General features: G+C 37.5%; 2 protein-coding genes across 11 annotated transcripts in view; both read right to left on the bottom strand.

The window, feature by feature from the left end:
* SLC3A1 (solute carrier family 3 member 1) overlaps window positions 1-21297 on the bottom strand; it is a 75436-nt gene that overhangs the window by 15757 nt on the left and 38382 nt on the right. For both annotated transcript variants that reach the window (XM_086745790.1, XM_086745792.1), the window contains exon 2: window positions 600-1086. In XM_086745790.1, the coding sequence (XP_086601916.1) occupies window positions 600-1026 (427 nt within the window). In that variant the 5' untranslated portion in view covers window positions 1027-1086. The remainder of the gene's footprint in view (window positions 1-599; window positions 1087-21297) is intronic.
* PPM1B (protein phosphatase, Mg2+/Mn2+ dependent 1B) overlaps window positions 12319-21297 on the bottom strand; it is a 63886-nt gene continuing 54907 nt past the window's right edge. For 7 of the 9 annotated variants that reach the window (XM_086745800.1, XM_086745797.1, XM_086745799.1 and 4 more), the window contains one exon: window positions 14926-16015. In XM_086745800.1, the coding sequence (XP_086601926.1) occupies window positions 15710-16015 (306 nt within the window). In that variant the 3' untranslated portion in view covers window positions 14926-15709. The other 2 variants (XM_086745795.1, XM_086745794.1) reach the window with 2 other exon arrangements.

The raw sequence follows: 21297 nt of genomic DNA, 5'->3' as shown, positions 1-21297 counted from the left end.
TTTCTTCTCTTCACGTGCCAGTAGAGTATATTACAGTTAGTGCTTCTTGTTTAGAGGTTTTATCGTCTGTTATGGTGTTGAGCCTTCCCCTTCTGAAACTTAACTCTCAGCTAAGCTACCAGTAAGTCGCATTGTCTCTTAGTATCAGCTACCCCCTCTCAATGCTTTCATAAGAGCTCAAAAACACACAGACCATGAACAAAACAAAAAGTAACACATCTTTCTCTCCTCTTTGTCACTTTTCCTTACAGAGAGGCAGCCAACCTAACATGACAAAGTGCTGAGCACCACCTGTCCTCCTGATTGACCTCAGTTTTGTGGAGATATCTCATTCTGATGGCAGCTGTGCTGCTGCTCACTCTCAGCCCCACCTCTAAACATCCATTCTAACTCCAGGCTTAGATTTAAAAACTTGAGCAAGAAGCCCTTAGGTCTACTAACGACAATGTGATTTGCCGTTAATGAGTAATCTGACAAATTTTATTCCTCTTTCCAGTACGGTGGCTTTCTCTATTGGGAGATTTCTCTATATTTTTTAAGTGTATATACACACAGACTACACACAGCTTTGCACATACCAAGAATGGAAATTCACCCACCTTTCAGATCCCCATTTCCGTCCATGTTGCTGTCCTTGAAGGAACGAGGATAGATCTGATAAATGGGACTAGCCTGCCACCAGTCAAGGCACTTTGGAGAGAGAGCAATTATTGCAATTGTAGCACCCACAAGCACAACAGCAGCGGTGATTATGAGCCAGAAGAGAATCTCCCTGGTGACTCTGTACCGGGCTTGGCTGGAGAACTTCAGCAAGACTTCCTTCGGCATCCCCGCATAGGGCTTCAACGCTGGCTCCTCCGTACCTGCTGCATCCACATCAACACTGCACGTTTTTGGCATTTCTTCTTGGCTACTGGTATTGGCCTCCTTGTCATCAAAAGCCTCATTTTGAATAAATCCATTGTTCTCCACACCTCCTTTCTCGCTCAGCTCCATAGGTAAGCTCTTAGCTTCCTCTTCAACCATTTTACTTCAACGTCTTCTCCTGCAGACTTGGGCCACAGCAAGGAAATGTTGCCAACACACCTTTGTTCAGTGAAATGAGAAGCAGTATAATTAGCACCTGGGTTTATAATCAATCCTGACCAACTGGTCAAAGTTCAAAAAGAGACAAAAAGGGCAAAGGGCTCCTGCTCTTCTGCATAATAGGAATCTTCAGCAAGATAACAAAACGCTACAAGAAAGCGGAGTCTTCCAGAGAGGCAAGGCAATTGCTCATACAGCCGAGCAGGGTTATCTTTACTGTTGCTCTTTCCAGCATACCAAACTTTGCTTCCTTTTGACAGCAGTGAAAAAATTGAGGGTTTTTTTTTTTTTTTACCAATAAAAGACTTAGTAAGTATGCAGCTTTCCAGATTGGTCATGGCCTCCCCCACCTAAAGCAGTTTGAGCATTAATGAGTAATTTAAACATGGACAGCAGGAAGGAGGTGTTGACAACTTTTGGCCCAAAAGTAACAATACAAGCTAAGAAGTAAAGATACAAAGGCCAGTTGTGCTTCATTTCTCACAGCTTAGAAAAACAAACCCCTCCTAAAGTAACCCAGATCAGCCCCCCCATAACTTTTAAGCAGTAACAATGGTAAGGCACATACCAGTCCAGCAATTCACAGCACGTGACTGGTTGCTACACCCAGAGCTATCACCGGGTCAGGACAGGACAGCTCTGCCCAGGCACAAGCAAGACTCAGAAGACAGAAACCCAATGCCACTATTAAAATTCCATAATTTTTTTTTTTTTCTTTTGGAAAAAATAAAAAGGCGTTTAAAGGAAAGCACCCTTTCTCTTCTTCCTCTTTCCTTCCTTTCTACTACTCTAGCCAGGAAAAAGCATTGCCCAAAGTCTGCACAAGCATGCACTGATTTACACATCTGTGCCCTAAGCCCCAGCAAGCCCCCATCCCTCCAGACAGCCCCTCCAGCCACTCCCCTCTGCCCAGGCATAACAAAACAAACACAAAGCAATATACATTTTCCAAGGAGCTGCTTTATCACATGTAAAAGCAAACACCTGGCCATGACCACAGGGTCAGGGTCCCAGGGAAACTCATGGGCAACTGCAGTGGAGAAAAGATTGGTTTTGGCCTCAAAAATATATTATCTTTGCCTCAAACCGTGAAAGTTTCTAAACTAATGACTGAAGAAAATCCAGCATGCAATATTCAAACAATTAAAAAATGTGTTATTTCTTCAGTAGCTGAGCTAAGAAGAGGTCGTCTTCTCTGACAAATCTAATCTTTTTGCTCCCTTTCCTCACAGCAGTGCCTGTGCAGGGTCAGGTAGTTGCCAGAGCACTCGAAGTTAACAGCAGTAGTTTCGGTGTCTGTAATTCAGTATTGCCAGGAAATTCAGGAGTGGGAAATTATTTGATATAGTCTCCCATCTAATGATTTTACAGTCTTATCATATATCAGTAAGCTGTAAAAGTTTCCAGGCAGGTACAGTGCACTCAGGGCATAAGGTTGCATTCAGTATCTGCTTGGAATATATCAGTCTTGGTTTGCTGTACACTTCGTTAATCTCATCTATAATGCCAACTGCTCCCCCACATCCCATCACAATTGCTTCATTTCAATGATTTCATTTCAGATTAAAATACAGAAAGTTTTTAGATTGCACCATGTACACCCTGAGACCTTACAACTCCCTACCTTGCTTTTTCCCCTAAACTCAGAACTTTAAGTATGCCCATGGCTTCCTGCAGTACCCAAAAGCTCCTTCAAGCACCCAAGTACAGCGGAAAGCAAAGCAAGTCAGAGCCAAGAGCAAAGGACATCCAAAATGCCACCACCTGCCATGTACACGTGGGTCAGTCAAGGTTGGGTACACAGAGACTGCTCAGTGTCAGGGCCGGAAAAGTCTGGAAACAGACTCTCAGCACTCCGAATCATGGGGTTTTGGGTTTGTTAGGGGTTTTCCAGTTTTTCATTTTGTATTTTTTGGGGGGTTTTGTTGTTTTTTTTTCCTACACCATAAACATGTTTCTAAATTGTGGGGCTGCCACAATACAGAATCAGAATTAAGAATACAGGTCCGTCTAGATATAAATATATATTCTGTGCCTTTGTTTTTATATTTATGTACACACATCCCTCAGCAATGTGTCTGACCCTCCAAAAACCTCGTAACTCACCTCAAGAACAAAGCCAACTCTGCCAGCTCACAAGACAGTGCAAAGCCAACACCTGTAAGGTAAGGCTTGGCTCCTGCTGTTATATTTAGAAAGAAAGAGGTATGTTAAAAAAAAAAAAAACAAAAAAAAAGCGCATTCACTGAAAAAAGTCAACTAAGAGTAACACTGACAAGCAGACTGTACACTAGTTATCCAGGTAGCAGGGTTGTTTTATTTGCTTATTTGTGTTTTATTTATTTTTAAATGCATTCCCAGCAATAGCATCCCATCCGACAGGGTCAGCCACCACCCTTGTCATTCCAAGTCTTTCCTACCAGGCTGACAGGAACTGGGAATAACCTCCCTGCATTTGTAGAAAATACCAAGGATGTATTCACCTGGAAGACAATTGCATGACAAAACAGCAAAGCATTAGCAATGACATCTGATCAGATTTCAGTGTTTCTTTTTCGTTTCTCTCTAACATCATGCCTGACACACGAGCCTGCAGAGCCAAGGCCAGCCATGCTGTTGGTTTGCTTGGTACCACATCATGACTGCATCACACAATTTGCCGTAAGTCATGGTCAGAGTCTCTTTTGAAGAATGCACCTTAAGTTTGAGGATCCTTGTCTTTACCACTCTGCAGAATGGGCATACAACAAGAGAAGGGGGGGTGTCAGAGCATTTACATACTCCAGACACAGAGCAGCACTTCTGCAAGTACCAAAAAGCATCTCTGGCACATCACTGGGACACCGACATGTAATTTATCATAACAAATAACTGCTCAAAGAGTAATGTTACGTGACCATGACTTAAGATGCAGTTTTGTGTAAAATTCACCAGCATTTAATACTAATTTAATAAACTCTTATCCCTGACTGCTAGTTCCTGCCTTGCATTGCCCCCTGCCTTGTGTTAGGTGAAGTGTTCAGGCAGCTGTGCAGTGAACGAGACTGGGAAACAGATTTGGCTGAAAATAACGATTATTTAATTCTTCAGACAGCTCTATTCCTAATCCACTGGGTCCCCATGAGACCACAAGAATGCTTCTGCCAGCCCAGCACTGGGAGGAGGAGGAAAACAGGCAGGGAGAGGGGCCAGGACACAAAGCGTAACTCCTCAACTGAGCAACTCTTCAGTCACATCATATCCTTAGTGTCTAACACTTGTTTTAGCACATTCCTGTCTGTCCCTTAGAGAAAGTCAGGGAATAGAAAGCAGTTAAGTCTCATACCCATAAACACTGCTGGAACCAAAGACAGGGAGAGGGTTTAAGTTCTGTTAGCGCCTTACCCACGACCACACAAGAAATCTGCAGAGGATCAGGGATCTAACCCCACTTCACCCAAGTACTATCTCATTACTACCCAAAACACTGTTGAAGTCCTGGTTTCAAATGAGTATTTCAGCCCCACCCCTTTTTATATAAGCCAGTAAACTTAATGGTGATAATTGCCTGCATGGCTGCGTGCGCCTGATCAAAAGATACAGGGAGGTTACCCTTCGTATGCATACATCTTACAACAGATAAAGGCCAATTTAGTATTTCACTAGTCAGAAGCTGCCACTGCTCTCTGTATGCACAGTTTGGAAACCATTACTTTCCCCTTATTTGAACATCTTGCAGGTGCACATCAGCCAACATCTGCTCTGCAAACCCTGCCATGCAGGAACTGTGCTCTTGTCCTAATGTAATCTCCAAGTAACATTAAAGGCTTATTTATACCTTAAATAGGACAGATCATGTCTTAATTGCCAAGGGTCTGGCTGAAAAAGAGGAAGATTATGCTGCTGAGGTAGACAAACGCAGCTTGCACAACCCAGAGGCCATGTACAGGCAAATTGTGTGTACTACCTCCGCCTTTCTCTGGTAGCTACAGGGCATGCAAAGATACAGGGATACACAGTTATTTCAAGGTTAAACCAGGATATAATGCATCCTGGAAACAACCAGGCTGCTGTCTTGGTGAACGTATGGTTTTTACAGCCAGGCTGACCATGTTCACAGCCTTCAGTTGTATTTCAGATCAACTCCACGTTGCTACGTAAGAGCTGCAGCACAAGCAGGTACCAGGGGAGCACAGGTATGCTTCGGCTGGACCCTTGGGACCTTGAATACTATAAGAATTTGTCCAGAAAACCTGGAGGGAAAATACAGCCAAGGAAACAAGTCTGGACAGTCACCTACTATGGACTCTGGAGAAAAAGCCCAAGAATCTGATATCTCCTGTGTTTTTCTTTGTAGATCAAAAATAAAACTGTACAGATATTTTGATTTTATTATAGACCTACCTGTTTCTTTTTTTTTCTTTCCTCCTTGTCTTGAGGAGTTGCTCATCTTAAAATTGTTTGATAAAGGGAAACTCTAAACTTCATCTTAAGAGAGGTAGATCACCAACAATTCCTACTGAGCTTTAACTTTTTCCCTTTTAAAATATATTTTATGTATGCAGGCATTATGCTTCTGGCTTGCTCTCAAGCAATCCTGAAATCGGTTCCCTCCTGAGCAATTTCATAGTTTAGCAGGAGTAACTAGGCAATGTAACTGCATTAGCAGAATCCACTGAAAAGCATTAAATAGTAAAGAAAACACTTCAGATTTTTGCCAGTTACTCTGTTTACCTCGGGGTTAGATAGGGAAACAAAACCAATCGGTATGTGGGCAGTAATACCTGCTATCTCCACACAGACTGCCACGGTTATTTCTGTAAGATGGAGGGGTTAATTTTCACAAGTATTTCTTAAATATAATTATTTAGATGCACTGACTGACTAAGTAGTCTGCTGTTTGATGCTATACAAATGCCACGTAGCTTGCCAGTTATTTGATACCATACATATTACACTGAAAACCACACAGAGGTGTGATTAAGCATCCTAATGTGCTAAGTGTAGAGAGATGGTTATTGTTAAGAAGTTCTCTCGCTTAATGCTTTTTCATTAAATGGTTTCTTACCACTGGAACTGGTCTGACATAATGCACTTTACCTCTAAATATAACCTCATTATTTACAGAGTCAGTGCCAGCTTTACACCCTTGTAAAGAGGCAAACAATATGGTTGTCAGTTTTTCCTCAGTGGCTCCCCCAAGACTGACAGATAATCTGACCTTTAAAGCTACATTTTGTTCAGCACCAAGAAAGTCCTCCCTTGACACTGAGGACAGCCATCAAGAAAGAGGTGCTCTTGAGGAACAAGTTTCTGACATGGTATCTTTTTTCCTGGGCATCCCTGACCATCTGTGATGTTTCTGCCATCAGCCTGAAGTTCCAGAGGGTGGCAAAATGTAATTCCATGGGATGTTGTGACATGGTTTGGTGGAGGACTGGGTTTTTTTTGTGTGTGATTTTTTTTTTTTTTTTAATGCTCTTAGTCCACTAATGGACTATGTGATTAAAGATTAATAGCATTATGAACACTGTAATTAGCTATCGCTTGGCTCACATGACGTTTCAGGGGTAAGTTTTGAGTCAAGGAGGCACCTGGCCCCTGCCCCTCACGGGTGATCAGCACAGCTGGCTTCTCCCACTATTTTTAGTTAAAACAATTATCCTCTAATTCTTGCCATTAGCATAGCTACAAGAACTGCAGCATGCAGAGTTTGCTCCTTCTGGATGCCCTCCCCTACAGAGGGTCAAACACCATACTGTCACATATCCACAGAAAAACTTACTTTAGAGTAAGTTGCCTCTCCAGGAGGAAGCTCACTCACACAACTGCAACCTTCTCAATTTACTGTTACCGCTCTTCCCTTTACCGCATTAGTCCATCACAATTCTGTCCTAGAGGATGACAGCTTTCAACTTTTCAACTAATTCTAGACTACTAGCCTCTAAACATCACCAAAACCAAGTTTTGTTTCAGAATCATCTGGCATTCAAGGATCTAGTGTTGCTTGGTGAAAGGTGAAGAAAGCATTACCTGCAATAAATACCAGCCCTTCTATTTCGAACTTAGTGAATCTACTGAACTGTGTGGGCTCTTCAGGTGCCATATCTCACATTATCTATCTGCATAAAATAGTATCAGGCACCTAGCTTGTCTATACTAGTGAACCAGAGCAAAATGCAATCCCACATTCAGTAAGTATTCACATAGTGCATTTAAATTTCCCTCGCCCCCATCACCCAAATAGTGAGTGACAACTATCACTCATACCCATTCCCCTCCTCACCCCAAGGATAATTAAAGCAAGTGTCCATCCTTTGTTATAAGATGCACTCTCATAGTTCCCATGCTTTTAGCTCTGCCATGCTGTCCAGGAGTCTGCAGTACCAGGTATAGTGGGACTCTAATTCACTCAGAACAAAATCAGCTTGCATTTCAAAGACAAATCTTCCTATTTGGAAGAGTACTGAAGGCTGAATAAAAAAAAATAATAATAATAAAAAAAAAAAGACAGGTGTAAAATATCTTTAAGTCAGTGATACCACAATACCCATTTGGTACATTTCTTCCTTCACTTCATCCAAACTCTTTTATTTCATGCAGTTCAAAGCATAGAGGTGAAGGTCATATTAACAGTTTTATCTACAAGACATAACTTTTGTTTTCTTTTCATTCAGTTTACAGAAGAAGCACTTGAAGTACAGTAATTATATATATATAAAAAAAAGTTGCTGCAACTACTCATACACTTGGATCTCTTTTTTCCTCTCTAGTAAACTGAGTGGGAAGCTAAATGCAGTAATTGTAAGCTCTGAAGCAATAGCATAGAACTTGCTAAATGATTTTAAGGTGAGGATGAGTAGGAATGAAGAGATGAATGTAAAATGTACTTCACCATTTTTAAATTTGTCACACAGTACAATGAAAAAAGGTGTCCATGACTAAGAGTTGAGACTGAGAAGTTGTTGTAAAGCACCACATTTCCAATCACCTTGCACATAATTTGTATTAGCAGAGTATTTCCTACAACTACACCCTACCAACTAACGTGTAGATTTAGGAAAGCTGGAAAAAGTATTTTGGCTTGATTTCACACATTCTCTGCTCCCAAAACGGAAACATAATTATTTTAAACACATTAGGAAAAACACATCTGCTTTATATACCCAGGCCAAAATCCTTACCGCACTGTTAAACTTAGATGTGTTTAGGAACTGAAGATGACCATTGGATAAAGGATTTAAAAAAAAAAAGAAAGAGTGCATTCTACAATTTCTTCTAAAAGAACAAATTAAATACTGTAGATTATTTGTCCAAGATTAAGCAGCACCTTTCTGCACGCCAGTTACCTGCCAAAACAATATTCACAAAATAAGTTTTACAGGGAGCGTGTTAAGAAGTTTCCTTACAAAAATAAGGGGCAATGTATTTTCATTAATGCAATCAGACTTCAACGTGTACATATTTACTTCAAAGTTTCCAACAAACTTCTAAATGTAGGATATTTACTAAACTACACGTTCATCCCTCAAAAAAGGTAGCTAAAATACATCAGTGTATAGAGGTGCATTTTCACCAGTTTCTCTTTTAGCACATTTTTTTAAAAAGACAATTCAGATTTTTCAAGGATAAATTATACTCTTGTAAAGAATATAACATACCCAAATATTTTTGGGTACCCTTTCTAAGTTCTGGACACTAACTCCTGAAAGTAGTGTGCTATCTCAACAAGATATAGAATCTTCATTCTACGAATTTGTTCAATTTCTTTCACTTAAGCTTTGCAGCTCTTTCAAAGTGATAAAAGCAGATCCTATTTGGTAATTTTCTGACACAATTCTGCACATAAGTGCTCTGAAAAAAACCCAACTTATTTGAAAACATTCCATAACTACCGAACAGAATCCAGAAGTCACCTGAAAAAGGTCAGAAAAAAAAAAAAAAAAAAAAATCAGTATTTCTATATTTACAGACCAGATGAACTTCCAAGATCATAATGGATTCATGAATTAGATAATTTCCAACTTTTTAAAGGTCAAACGCGGGGTCCTTACAACACCAAATGCTACTACAACACAGCCTCAACTTTCCAACAACTCACCTTAAACACCAAAAGTCTGAGAAACCGGAAGGTCAGGATAACAATCCTTTCCAAAACAGACTTGACACAAGAAGCGAGTAAAAATTTCCAACACCACTCTTCCGATTAGTTGCCACTAGTCTTCAGAAGGTATCTTCCTACCACACAGTGTTTTTCTTCCTTTACTAGGAAGGGCAGCTAGTTCCACAGAAAGATCACCAAACCAACGGAGAAAGTTTTTTTCTCCTGCAGAAGCCCATGCCCATTACTCGAATCCTTATCAGTCTTTAGTAAGCTTTAAAAACAGTTGCTGATGCAATCATTAGTTGATGTTAATTCGCAGTCTCTAATCACACCAACAGCACAGCAAAGCCTTTTCCGTGGAAATTCTTAGTCAAGCTGTGTATAGACAAATAAGGACAGCAAGTACAGAAGCTGCAAGTACTGATCAGTGGAGAAGGAGGTTCTCAGTAGTCCCAATCAGTCTTTAAATCCAGGCACCACAGTAAAGAAGAGCTTTAAGAAGCTTTTTGAAGAAGGAAAAATAAGGTATTTAGGGGAACACAACCTTTCAGATGTAAAAAGAGCAAAGCACAGCAGCACTGATTAAGCATGTAACAAATGAATGATGGAAATGAGAGACCTCAAGCAGTGAAATAAACATAAAAATGAGGTGCAGTCATCCTAAAATGCAAAACCTACTTGTCTTTTGATCAAGAGAGAAGCAGCTAGGTGGGAATATAAGATGGTACAAGCAAAGCATAGCTTAAGTCAGATCCGTACAGCAACAGTCCAAATAAACATGAGCAGAATGAAATCAGATTGGCACACTGAAAGAAAGGGGTTAAAGACACATAGCACTTCAGGTGGAGTTTCAACTGCACAAATTGCATACTTACCTGGATTATACTGCAAAAGTTCAGTGAGCTGGATACTTTGTGATTTTGACAAACTGGGTTCATCTCTGGGAGCATCCCATGCAGTTGCTCACCTGCACCAGCTGAGCTACCTTTTTTTTTTTTTTAATTTTAGAGCTGAAAACCAGCTACAAAAAGCTAAGAGCAAGACACCTTCAGCAGATAATCCTTAAACCTAAAATTTGATTTTTAGCCCCAAAAAACCCCAAATTAGCTAACAGATTAAAAACTGCTTGGCACTGTGGCTTTTTTTTTTTTTTTTTGCCAGAATAGCCCTGACACCCAATGTCAAGCAGCATTGTTTTTTTGCTTCATCTTCCAGAAGTAAAAATTGCCCACTAAAGCTTGGTTCAGTGCTGTAACTAATCTCAAGTTCCTATTGATTTTGATTGCCACTATGAACCTCTAAAGTGCCACAGAAAAATGACTGGCTTTGGGGAGTAATTTTACTTTTTAAGATTTAAGCTAGTGATTATGGCTGACAGTATAAGAAAGGTCACAGATGAAGTGGCTGACTTAAGTCCATTTTATACATGATACCAAGAAGCTACCTAGCCACTAATAGCTAGTCTGTGATGTGTTAAAAGAATTGACATCTTAACTTATTTGGAGTGTACAGCTGTATTTTTTTTTTTCTGGACTCCTTTACCGAAATAGTAACAGCAGTTCAGATAAGGGGCATGAAAAGTATGGATATTTTGGCCAAGCCCTGCAAAGATTTGCATGGAGGCTCAAATAAGCACATGAAGATCCATTCTACTAAGGGGACTTTCACTGTAGTTAACCTCTTACACAACCCTTTTAAGAAGATCAGGATCACACCACTTAGATTTGCATACATTTCTTTATTCATTATTCCATGTAAGATGTTAGTTAGAACCAGTTTTTAAAAAAATATTTTGCTCAAGACTATCAGCGAGCAGATTTGAGAACTGATTCATACTACTTGGTCTGTTGCCAAAGTCATAAGACTGAAGAGAAGAAAATAATCAAGCTAAATTTGACGTCAGAAAGACCTGAGGTGGAAGAGACACTCCCCTTTGTGTCTTACAGAAGGATCTTTATGTTATTTATCAAGTGGCAACATAATTAAGAAAACATAATTTTAAAACAAATGTTAAAATTGACAAATTATGGCATTAGTAAAATACATGAACAAATTTTATCAAACATCTCAGACTTCTCAAACTAAGTAAAAAAGCATAGTTTTTGATGTTTTTTTTCCCCCAGGCTGCTAAAATCTTAACAGTATTTTAATTAAACTAAAACCATTACTCGAATTCTGAACTCAGCAGACATGTGAATGGGAAGTCGAGCTATTTTACGGGGGTGGGGGGAGTTGGAGGGAGGAAAGGGGTCTTGATTTACACTTTGTTGTAGTTGTGGAGGCTAGCTAGGATTCTTCTCTTTGAAGAACCTATGTGCATGCTTCGCTTTTGCATACAATAAAAGGATAATCCCTTTTATTTCTGAGAGACCATCTACATGATGCGAAAAAAAAAAATCACACATACAAGTGTCATAGGACTGCAGCCTATGGAGTACAAGAACTCTTACCAATGGAACAAGGTATTAAAATTGCAGTTCATGAGGAAAGCATGCAGGGGCTATGCTGTACAAGCAGATCCAACAAAAAAAGTTCAAAGAAGTTACAGCCTTATAGAGCTTATAGACTCAAAAATCCACAAGTTGCTCATGAATACACCAATTCCACAGTAACACTAAGTATTCAGACAGGTTATTACCATGCAGTATCAATAACATGGAGGATTTTGTTCTACTTTCCCACTCAGATAAACAACTTCATTAATAAGTTAAAAAATTTAGTAAAAGGTTTTAAGGTGAGAGCATCAACATTAGAAAAATTTCTATTCAAAACACTGTACAAAAGTAAACTTCATAGGTCTAACCTCAGATCTTCAAGAAATTTCAAGAAATGAGTTGACTAAAAAAAAAGTTTAATCTGATTTTTTAGACTTCAAATGAACGCTCTCCCGTAGCTGCAATAAGACTCATTCCAGCTGAACTTGGGATGGATTTGCCCTAGGAGCCTTAAATGTTGTTTGTATTCTTCTGTCTCCCACAGAGAAGCCCACTGGGAGACTTCTGGCTTACTGTGACAGAGAGCCACATTCGCTATAGAAAAGTGACAGATCTTCACTACGAGACACCTCATAAACCCTGTTTGATTATCTTGTTACATAGAACACTTCCATCTTCATGTAAATTCTTCTCAAGAAAATATAAAGCATATCACACTGTTTTAGCAATCCTTTATTGAAGATAACAAGTTGGTTATGTTCACTGTATTGTATGAAACATCACAATATCATACTGGGAAGGTACTATCAGTACAGGGTTGGACCAGAGCGGACAGTCTGAACAATAAACCATTTTGCATTCTTCATTCCCTATCTTTTAACAACCCCCAAAAAAACAGTAGAGGGACAAATACCTGTTAACATCATCATTTAGAACACTTTAACTTACAAGGCTAAAATCTAATGAATAAATAAAATATACTGTGGCAATAATCCTCTCTAGACAAAAAAAAAAAAAAAAAAAAAAATCAAATACACAGTGAATCAAAATGATTGGGAAAGCTGGCCTTCGGCACCAGGATGAAAGAGCGTGTGGTTTTTACAGACTCACCATGGGGATAAAGTTACAGAAAAATACCATGAATTCCATTTCACACAAAACCAGTTGATGACTGTCATTAGCTTAAAACTACACACAAGGGCAATTACATCCTCGCTGAAACACAGTTTAAACAAATAGGAAAATGTTTACAAGGCATCCACAGCATGTAAATCATGTACAGATGGATACATTCATTGTTTCCCCTCCCCAATAGCTTTTATTTTAGATAAATACTTTACTCTTCCCCATTTTCAGCATTTACTGAACTCATTACATGCACAACTCAAAGAAGTCAGAAAAAAAGTCAAGGTTATTGCAAAAATAGAATTAAACTAAGAATCTTCAAGTACCTTACATGACAGCCACTCTGTACCATGCCCATTGCTTATAAAATGAAAGGTCATTGAACCCATGAAAATATCTCTAATATTTTCTTAATTTAAAATAGATAATTTTAAGTGTATTTATAGTAATCTCAAAGTGATAATTTCAACTTTGAAAATAATGCAAACAATTAAAAATTATACCCATATTACACAAGACTTCTGTCTGTATCTTAAGCTGAAAAAAAAAAATCAAAAAACTATAGAAAACCACATATAGAACAAAAAAAATAATCACAATTTACATTATAATAAAGGCAAATTTTCAGCATTTTTTAAAAAACCTGCAGCTGTGAGAGATGTCAAAGCAAGTCACTACTAACTATAAATTCATCAGTTTGGTTTTAAAAGATTTTTCTCTAGCAAGAGTTTAAGGGTGTGTTGTACACATGCGTAAAATTCTTACTGTTTTTAGATGCCTAGAATCTTCATATATTATTGCCAAATACAATTATCTTCAAGCAAGCAGTAGGCAACATATCACAATTTGGACACCGCAGGGAAACCTAACGGTCTGGTAATACAGGTAAAACTGGAAAATTAAAAAAAGAAATACACATCTGATAGCGTATTGCCCAATTGAAATTACTTCCAAGCCACAGAGCTGCAAAGCCTTCCAACTCAGCAAAGTGAAATAAGTAACATCTCAAACCATTACTTGTACTCTCTCACGCTTATGTGTTGCATGTTTCATTTAGCCATAGCGTATCTTCAGAGTACACCTACAATCCCACGCACCTCAGGTACATACACTGATCTGCTGAGAGAATCATTCCTTCCTTCCTTTTTAGGGCCAAAGTTCATTACAGATGTAATCAGTATGCCTGAGGCTGGTAAAAATACTGTAATACAGGCAATGCTAAGAGTGGCAATATCAGAAAACACAAAAATGAACAAATGATGGAAAATTCTAATATCTTTCTGCCCATTTCACAGAATGTTGGAAATCCACCAGAATTTTTCCCTTGTATTGAAGAAAACAGATTTAAAAGTTTTTTCCCCCTTTCAGAATCAAAAGCATTTTAGTAGATTTGTAAGGCTACCACGGATCTTCTAGATCTCCAGCACCCTACAGGAAAAGAAGAGGAGAAATATTACTACTCACTAATACAAATGAAAACACTTTGTTGCACTTTGGATTTCAGTGGCATAATTAAGTAGAAAACTAGCATAAGACACATGGTATTTTCCTTTTTTTTCCATACCTGCCCACTTCCACACGCAAACATTTTCTGTCACTCCACTTTATGAGGTAATTCACTTTTATAAAACATGAACCCAATAAAGACTCTATAGCATAAAGACTTAAAATTAAATATTATCTAAAATGGTACTACATTATAGCTATCAATAGACACTACATCTATGGACTACTACAAAAAAACCTCTATGAAATACTAAGGAACTCAGCCCTTCAGGTATTCTTGGTCCTCAAGAAATTCCTGCAGGCTCTAATTAATGCAGTGATATTAGTACTTACTTTGAGCCATGATGTTTTTGTGCAAGTGTTATGTTATGAACTGACCACTGACACAAGAATTCCAAATTTAACTTTACAGATGAGTTACTGTTACTATAAATCCTCAGTATTATCACTGATCTACCCAAATGTAAGTACATACATGTGTCGTACACCGAAAGACATGGAAAAGATTTGGTAGAAGGTAAACTTAGGTAGAATAGCCAGTTTATTCATTTATATGGCTGATGTTTAACTTGTACCTGGAAATGTTGACCAAATAGAGGATTAATGATGAAAGCGCCAAACCCAAATTTACTCAAATATTTGTAAAAACTAATGAACATAATGAGTTACTATCAGAAGCTACGAAAAGTTAAGTCATGCCAGAAGGACAGCATTTCAAAGGAAGTTTATTACTTGCTTTAAAGAGTCAATATGCATACAGATATTATTCCACAGCATATTCTTTATTTTCACTTAAACACAAATTCTTAGAACTTGACACTAGGTACTAAATCTAAGTACATTTTCATTTCTGAATATATGTTATGCTACAACCTAGGAAGTAATAACACAGTCATCTAGAAAATAGGTATTTATGATGAACAGTGGATGCAACCTAAATTGGAAAAAAATCAAACATATTTAATGAAGAATAAGTGACAATCTAAAACATAACATCTTTTAAAATAAGCTATACACAATTCAAGTACAAACATGCAGTATACGATGCTGAAAAAAAAGACTGAAGGTTTTGTATAAATCAATTAATTTGCACAAAAAATACAATTATGATGTGAATTACTTTACATTTAGCAAACATATGCCATCAAGATTATTATTTAAGAAAGTACTTAAAATAAAAAGTTTTAAAATTTATTTTTGCGTGAACATGTTCCTACTGTTGGTGTCACAGGATTTAAAAAATCAAAATCTCAAATGGGAGATTAACTTGTTTGCTACATAACATAAGAGGCAATTACTATAATATACCATAGTAGTTGAACTTCTACAGAAAAGAGAGCTTTGTATAAACAGTCTGTACAAATAACTAAAGTAAAAACAAACAGACTTCTAGGACAGATGTGACAAACGTTGAGGTATAAACAAAGGAAAATATGCCAAGTGAAGCGAAGCATTAAATCCGCTATGTAAAACATTACATCTGTTTATCACTCATCTCATTCATCCCTGAATCTTCGCTTGAGCTCTGTATTTCAGCAAGGTGATTCCCAGATTCTGTGTGGGTGTCTGGTACGGAGTCACTGGGTCCAGCATGAGTATCTGAAGTAGATGCTGTAGCTGATTCAGCAGTGCACTCTTCTCCCTGCATCTTAGCTAGCCTGTAACTAGTCAGCATCTCTTCCAGAAGGTGGCGGTAGTTCCCCCTATGATTAATTCTCATTTGCCTGAGTGCTTCCACCAATTTTCCCTGCGTTCCACTTTCCTCGGCTTCGCCAGGGTCCTTTTTTTAAGATTCAAGACCCCAAAAAAATCAGTAGTTAAACTAGGATATTTTCTAACGACATTAAAAAAAAAATCTGACAGAAGACATCAGCTTTGTTCTGTTTGAATCTAATATATCTTATTAGCAACATACATCTTAGTACAATATTATCCATCTTTGTCTATTTTATACAACAAAATAATTTAAGAAATGATACCTATTACAACAGCATTTTTAACAATTTCAATTTATTTTGAGCCAGACAGTATCAATATGGTACCTCCTCGCAATTAACTCCATCTTGGTTCAAATTGTCTTTCCATGAATATAGCTGATATTCCCCACAACTACGGTCAGTTGTAAGGGAAAAATTTGAAAATTTAAGCCTCTTCAGCCATCAGGTCAGTATTTTTAACTATGAATTTCTGCACAGCTAATAGCAACACAGCCCTGTTAAAAACTTAAAAAGAGTAGATAACTCTACTGCTAGCAGTTTAGTTAAAGCATCACATCAAAATAAATGCTCATAGTAAAACAATCCCACTACATTAAAAACTGATTTTTGCATGCATGATGTTTCCAGGAAAGAAACGCGCAGCTGCCTATCAGCACCAGGAGTGGTGGTATTTGAACAACGTAAGACGTTATTTGTGGCGGATGTGCTAGAAAAATTAACAGGTAGAACAGCTATTCAAGTAAGACCTAGCAACCCACAGCAGAAAACTTAACTAACAAGCACTGAATAAGGAATGGAGATCTCCTCTGCAAGCCACCTATCTGGCTACAAGCCTTCAGCTGAAAAAAACTTGAGGTTTTTTGTTGTTGGTTTTTTTTTTTTTTTCTTTTTGCAATAGACTTGCACATCTATTACAGTGCTGAGATTGATACGAGATTTTAGCTTTCAAGTGCTACAGCAGTACTGTTGCTTTAAGGGAATAGCACGTTTTAAATTATTACTACCTAGCAAGTTATCAAGCTAGACAAATGGAACTCTCTCTGGAAGCTGGCAGATTTTGCAATACATTAGAGGCAAAATCCAGACTGCCTTTTTCTCATGCTTATCTCATTTTATTGTTATCTAGTCCGAAAGGTTCATAAACTACAAGTATTGTAGTCACTCATTTACAAGCTTCATAGCAGCATTAAGACAATATGCTGGGTTCAGTAGAGTTTTGGATGCTGTAATATTCCTGGAATAGAAGCCCCAAGACTGATTAGCACCGTCTAAGTTAAAAAAGGGACAATTTTACCATAAAAATGAATGTTACTGCATATAATGCTATCACTCCAAGCTTAATTTGTGCATAGAGACATACTTCCACTGTGGTTTGCTGGTCTTAGTTTGACATGTTTTGACTCCCATGTACCAGTATTTTTATGTTCAGACAGGTCTGCAAGAGCCCAATGAGAAGCAAGTTAAAGGAGGCAGTTTTAATGTACGGAGTGGGACTGTTTTAATGCTTAATGAGCACGAAGTCAGTAAAAACTCAGGGCATTGAGATGAGGATACAGATGTATCCAACTCCTGAGGTTTTGAGGGAAAAAAAAAAAAAAAAAAAAGTATTTATCTAGGTAATATTAAAAAAGGCAGCCTAACTGAAGTATTCAATTTTTTTGAAGTTGAGAGAACATCTGAATTCCATAGTTCCTCCAGCCCATCAGTTTTGCTCTGAGGTTGACATCAGCAAACATACCCCCATTTCACAATATTCAGATCTTTAAAAATTATTTTGGCAGACTGAAATGAGTACTTTTGCTTCCATGCAACACTGAAGAGTAAAAGCAATAAGCAATACAATAGCAGCTCTGAGACTCCAAAACAACTCAACTGCTACTAGGAGTTGAAGTAACAGTGCTGTTAGTGTTTGATAGTCAAACTCGCATCCTACTTTGCATCTTGTTTATGGCAGGCTATTTTGTACTTCCCTTGTCTCCTTGAGTGCTAGCAGACAAGATGACCCACAAACAGTAGGACAGAAAATGCCTCTCATATACTATACACTATATATACACACTATAATACAGATTTCTCTCTAATGATGTGTGGCTGTCTCTGAAAACTATGATTATTGTACAAGTTAACATTTGTCTATCTTCAATGTTCTAACTCAACTTAGTGCTACTGACCATAAAAAAAAAAAATTGCTAGCTATATTTAACATGAGCATTCACAATTTTTACATAGTTCTTCTCTGTTAAGTTATGTATATACAAAGGGCAACTACGTATTAGGACAGGATTTACAACGTTTAAGTGTGTAAGAATTCTGTCCATTAACATCTTTTAACTTATGTCTAGCAGCCCTTAATGACATATAATTTGATTTAGCAAAGTGCCAGAGTATAGTATTAGTAAAAACAAAATAGAAAATTATTAATTTCAAACAAGATTCTCAAACATGACTTCAAACAAGTGCCACTGAAACTATCAACAGTCACTGCAATTTTAACATTGTTCCTTGTGTTTAATGAGACATATATACCCAAGTGGTCTAATTGTAATGTAGTCTCCTAGTCTTAGGAATATACATACAAAAAAAAGTAGAAGAGTCAATTAGTAATACTTCAACATGTGAACCAGAACACCAACTTGGTGGTATTGTAACATTACAGTGGTAACAATTATTTAGCTATGCAGAAGTTATTTAAATTCCTTTTAAAGATCTGAAGGCACCAAGCCCCAATACGTAACAGATTCCTATTATTTCACTTGCACTTGTAACGGCACAAGCCACCACATTTATAGCAGAAAGAAATTCATTCTCTGCTGAAAGACTGGCAAAGTTGCTCTTTGTGAGCCCAAGGCGCAGCTCTCTCCAGTCCTGCATTTATGAAATACTTGTATTTTGCTGAGATGCTTAAAAGAAAAAACAATCTTATGACTGCTGTACCCTGAGGCCACACTAGAGATCTCTGAATACTGCTGTAGTAAGGATTCTTTCACTCCTCAGTCTCTTCCTCTACACAGTATCTCCTTATTTAGCCTGTATGTTAAAGATTCTCAGAAAATGCACATGTGAGGAACTGGAAGGAGTTACTCTACAATCACTAGCTTGGATGATAGAAAAATTCTAAGCACAACAGTAACTGAAATCTTCACAGTGCTGAGTAAAAATGAAGTTAGTCTAGAAAAAGACAGCACCTTGGTTTTGATTTATGAACTTTCTAAGAACTTATTTGCAAAGCTATTATGATGCAGTTCACAGGAACTCAGGGTAGCTAGTTTAAATTGTTCAACACTAGCTTCATCCTAGTTTCTAACAGGAGAACTATTAGTTAGATTTTGGTCTCACTTGCAAATGTCATCATTGGGATGGACTTCCTACCTTTGCTTCCTTCCTGTTTAAATGTGAGATGTGTAGTAACATTATCACAATGTGTAGACATTGGGGAGAGTCTGAGGTTGAGTAACTAAAAAGCTTCCTTCCCTTTTATCCCACCCCATGCACCATAGTTCAAAAGACTAAGAGATCACCACATATATACCTGTAACTGAGTAAGACTAGCAAGGAAGTCGTATTTTCATCACCTCAGAGATCAGGCAAAATAAATTCATCCACAGCAAGATACAATTCCTACTTGCTGGAAAAGTGCAAACAGGAATTGCATCCTTTACCCAGTGGCACATCCTCCTCTCAAACTGCTCTGGGTCAGAATCACTTAGGATGGAAAGAAGAAGAGGTACTGACGGGCAAATGACATCTTACCACAAGATCAAAATAAAATTTAATCCACTATACTTAAAATACAGTATCCAAATAATTATCAATAATTGCACTAAATACCAATAGAAGTTGAAGTTTACAAAGTAGACTGAAGTGTACTATTCACATTTCATATTAAAGAAGCCAAATTAAAAGGACACAAAACAACTATCCAGGAATTCCAATAGCAATAAAGGTCAAAGCTATTAATGGTAATAAGGGTTAAAGCTGTATTATTTTATGAGTAACTTGCATATTTAGTCAGTTACCTCATTTTATTACATTGTAATGGATGATTTACAAAATTTTCCTGGGCCAATACACAAAAGGATGCTGTACTGTATGTTAGGACTTTCAGCAAGTTTGCACGGCTATTGAAAAGTAAATTTGGACTTAGGAAAGACCCATCATAAATGCAACTACAGCATATTAAATTTCTAGAAAGTTACCACTAGACAAACTTTTTTTTTCCTTAAAAAAACCAACCAACCAACTTATAAAACCTATGCTGCAATCTTCAAATAAACCACTTCCACTAATACCTTTACCCTAAAAGCAGGAACAAAATTATTGCTAAATATGGAAAGCAGTAGGAGGCTGATAGAGGTGCAGTTTCCTGAAGGACTGAAGAAGCCAAAAAGAGGAAAATTTTGTCTAGCTTGTTTTGGGGTACTGTTGCATAATTTGTTGAAAGTTAAATGAAAAAATGTATACTCTATCCTTTCAAACTAAAAAAAAGGAACAAATCCTAAAAATAAAGAACTTAAGAGATTTCTTCTGTATTTGTACTCTAACAGAATAGTGGCCCCTTCCACTTATGCAAGCTTTCTAACTTAGGAGAATAAACCAAATACAGGCAGTCAAGAGAGGATGACAGTGGGAAAAACACAATAATGGTGGTGAAACTGCATATTCACAACCTCAGGGTGCACAATTGATCATTTCAAAGTATTTAAAATAAGAGTTGTCTTCTCCCCAACACCATTCATTGTAATGACTACCTGACTGAGGACCTTGTAACCATCTCAGAAGAGAAAAAATATAATGGACTTATTAGAAGATGAATGGTGCCTTCACAGATTAGCTCACATAAACTGTACAAGAAACGACAACGTGTACAAGCAGTGATTTTTTTATCAGTATTTCAGTTTTCCAAAGACTTTTTAAAACAAATTTAACCACAACTGATAAAACACCAGTTATTATTCTTTATACTAATATTAAGAATCACCTAATAATCAAGTTACAGTATACCATACTTCAACATACTATTTAAAATTCAACTTACTAGGAATTGGGTAGAATAATGTAAGCCATTTTAGAAATCAGAACTGCAGTTAACTAAAAGTCACTTTACACATTCTGTAGACCACTTAAATATCCACATGGGATATTTAAAGACAGTGTAAACTCTAAAAAAGTAGTCAATATTAGTCTCATTATCTTTTACCTTCAGTGTACCAAGGCCTTCCACACTTACAGAAGACAATAGGAAGTGTGTTTGCCCCCTCTTCTACTAGATTTCTGGACAGTAAACATAATAGCTAGTTAAGTAATGAATATGCTGACCATAATTTCTGACAATAATAAACTATAA

The sequence above is a fragment of the Chlamydotis macqueenii genome, chromosome 3 (assembly GCF_036417535.1).
Source record: "Chlamydotis macqueenii isolate bChlMac1 chromosome 3, bChlMac1.mat, whole genome shotgun sequence".
Lineage (NCBI taxonomy): Eukaryota > Metazoa > Chordata > Aves > Otidiformes > Otididae > Chlamydotis > Chlamydotis macqueenii.
The sequence above is the reverse complement of the archived record's forward strand: the minus strand, read 5'-3'. Positions and strand labels throughout refer to the sequence as shown.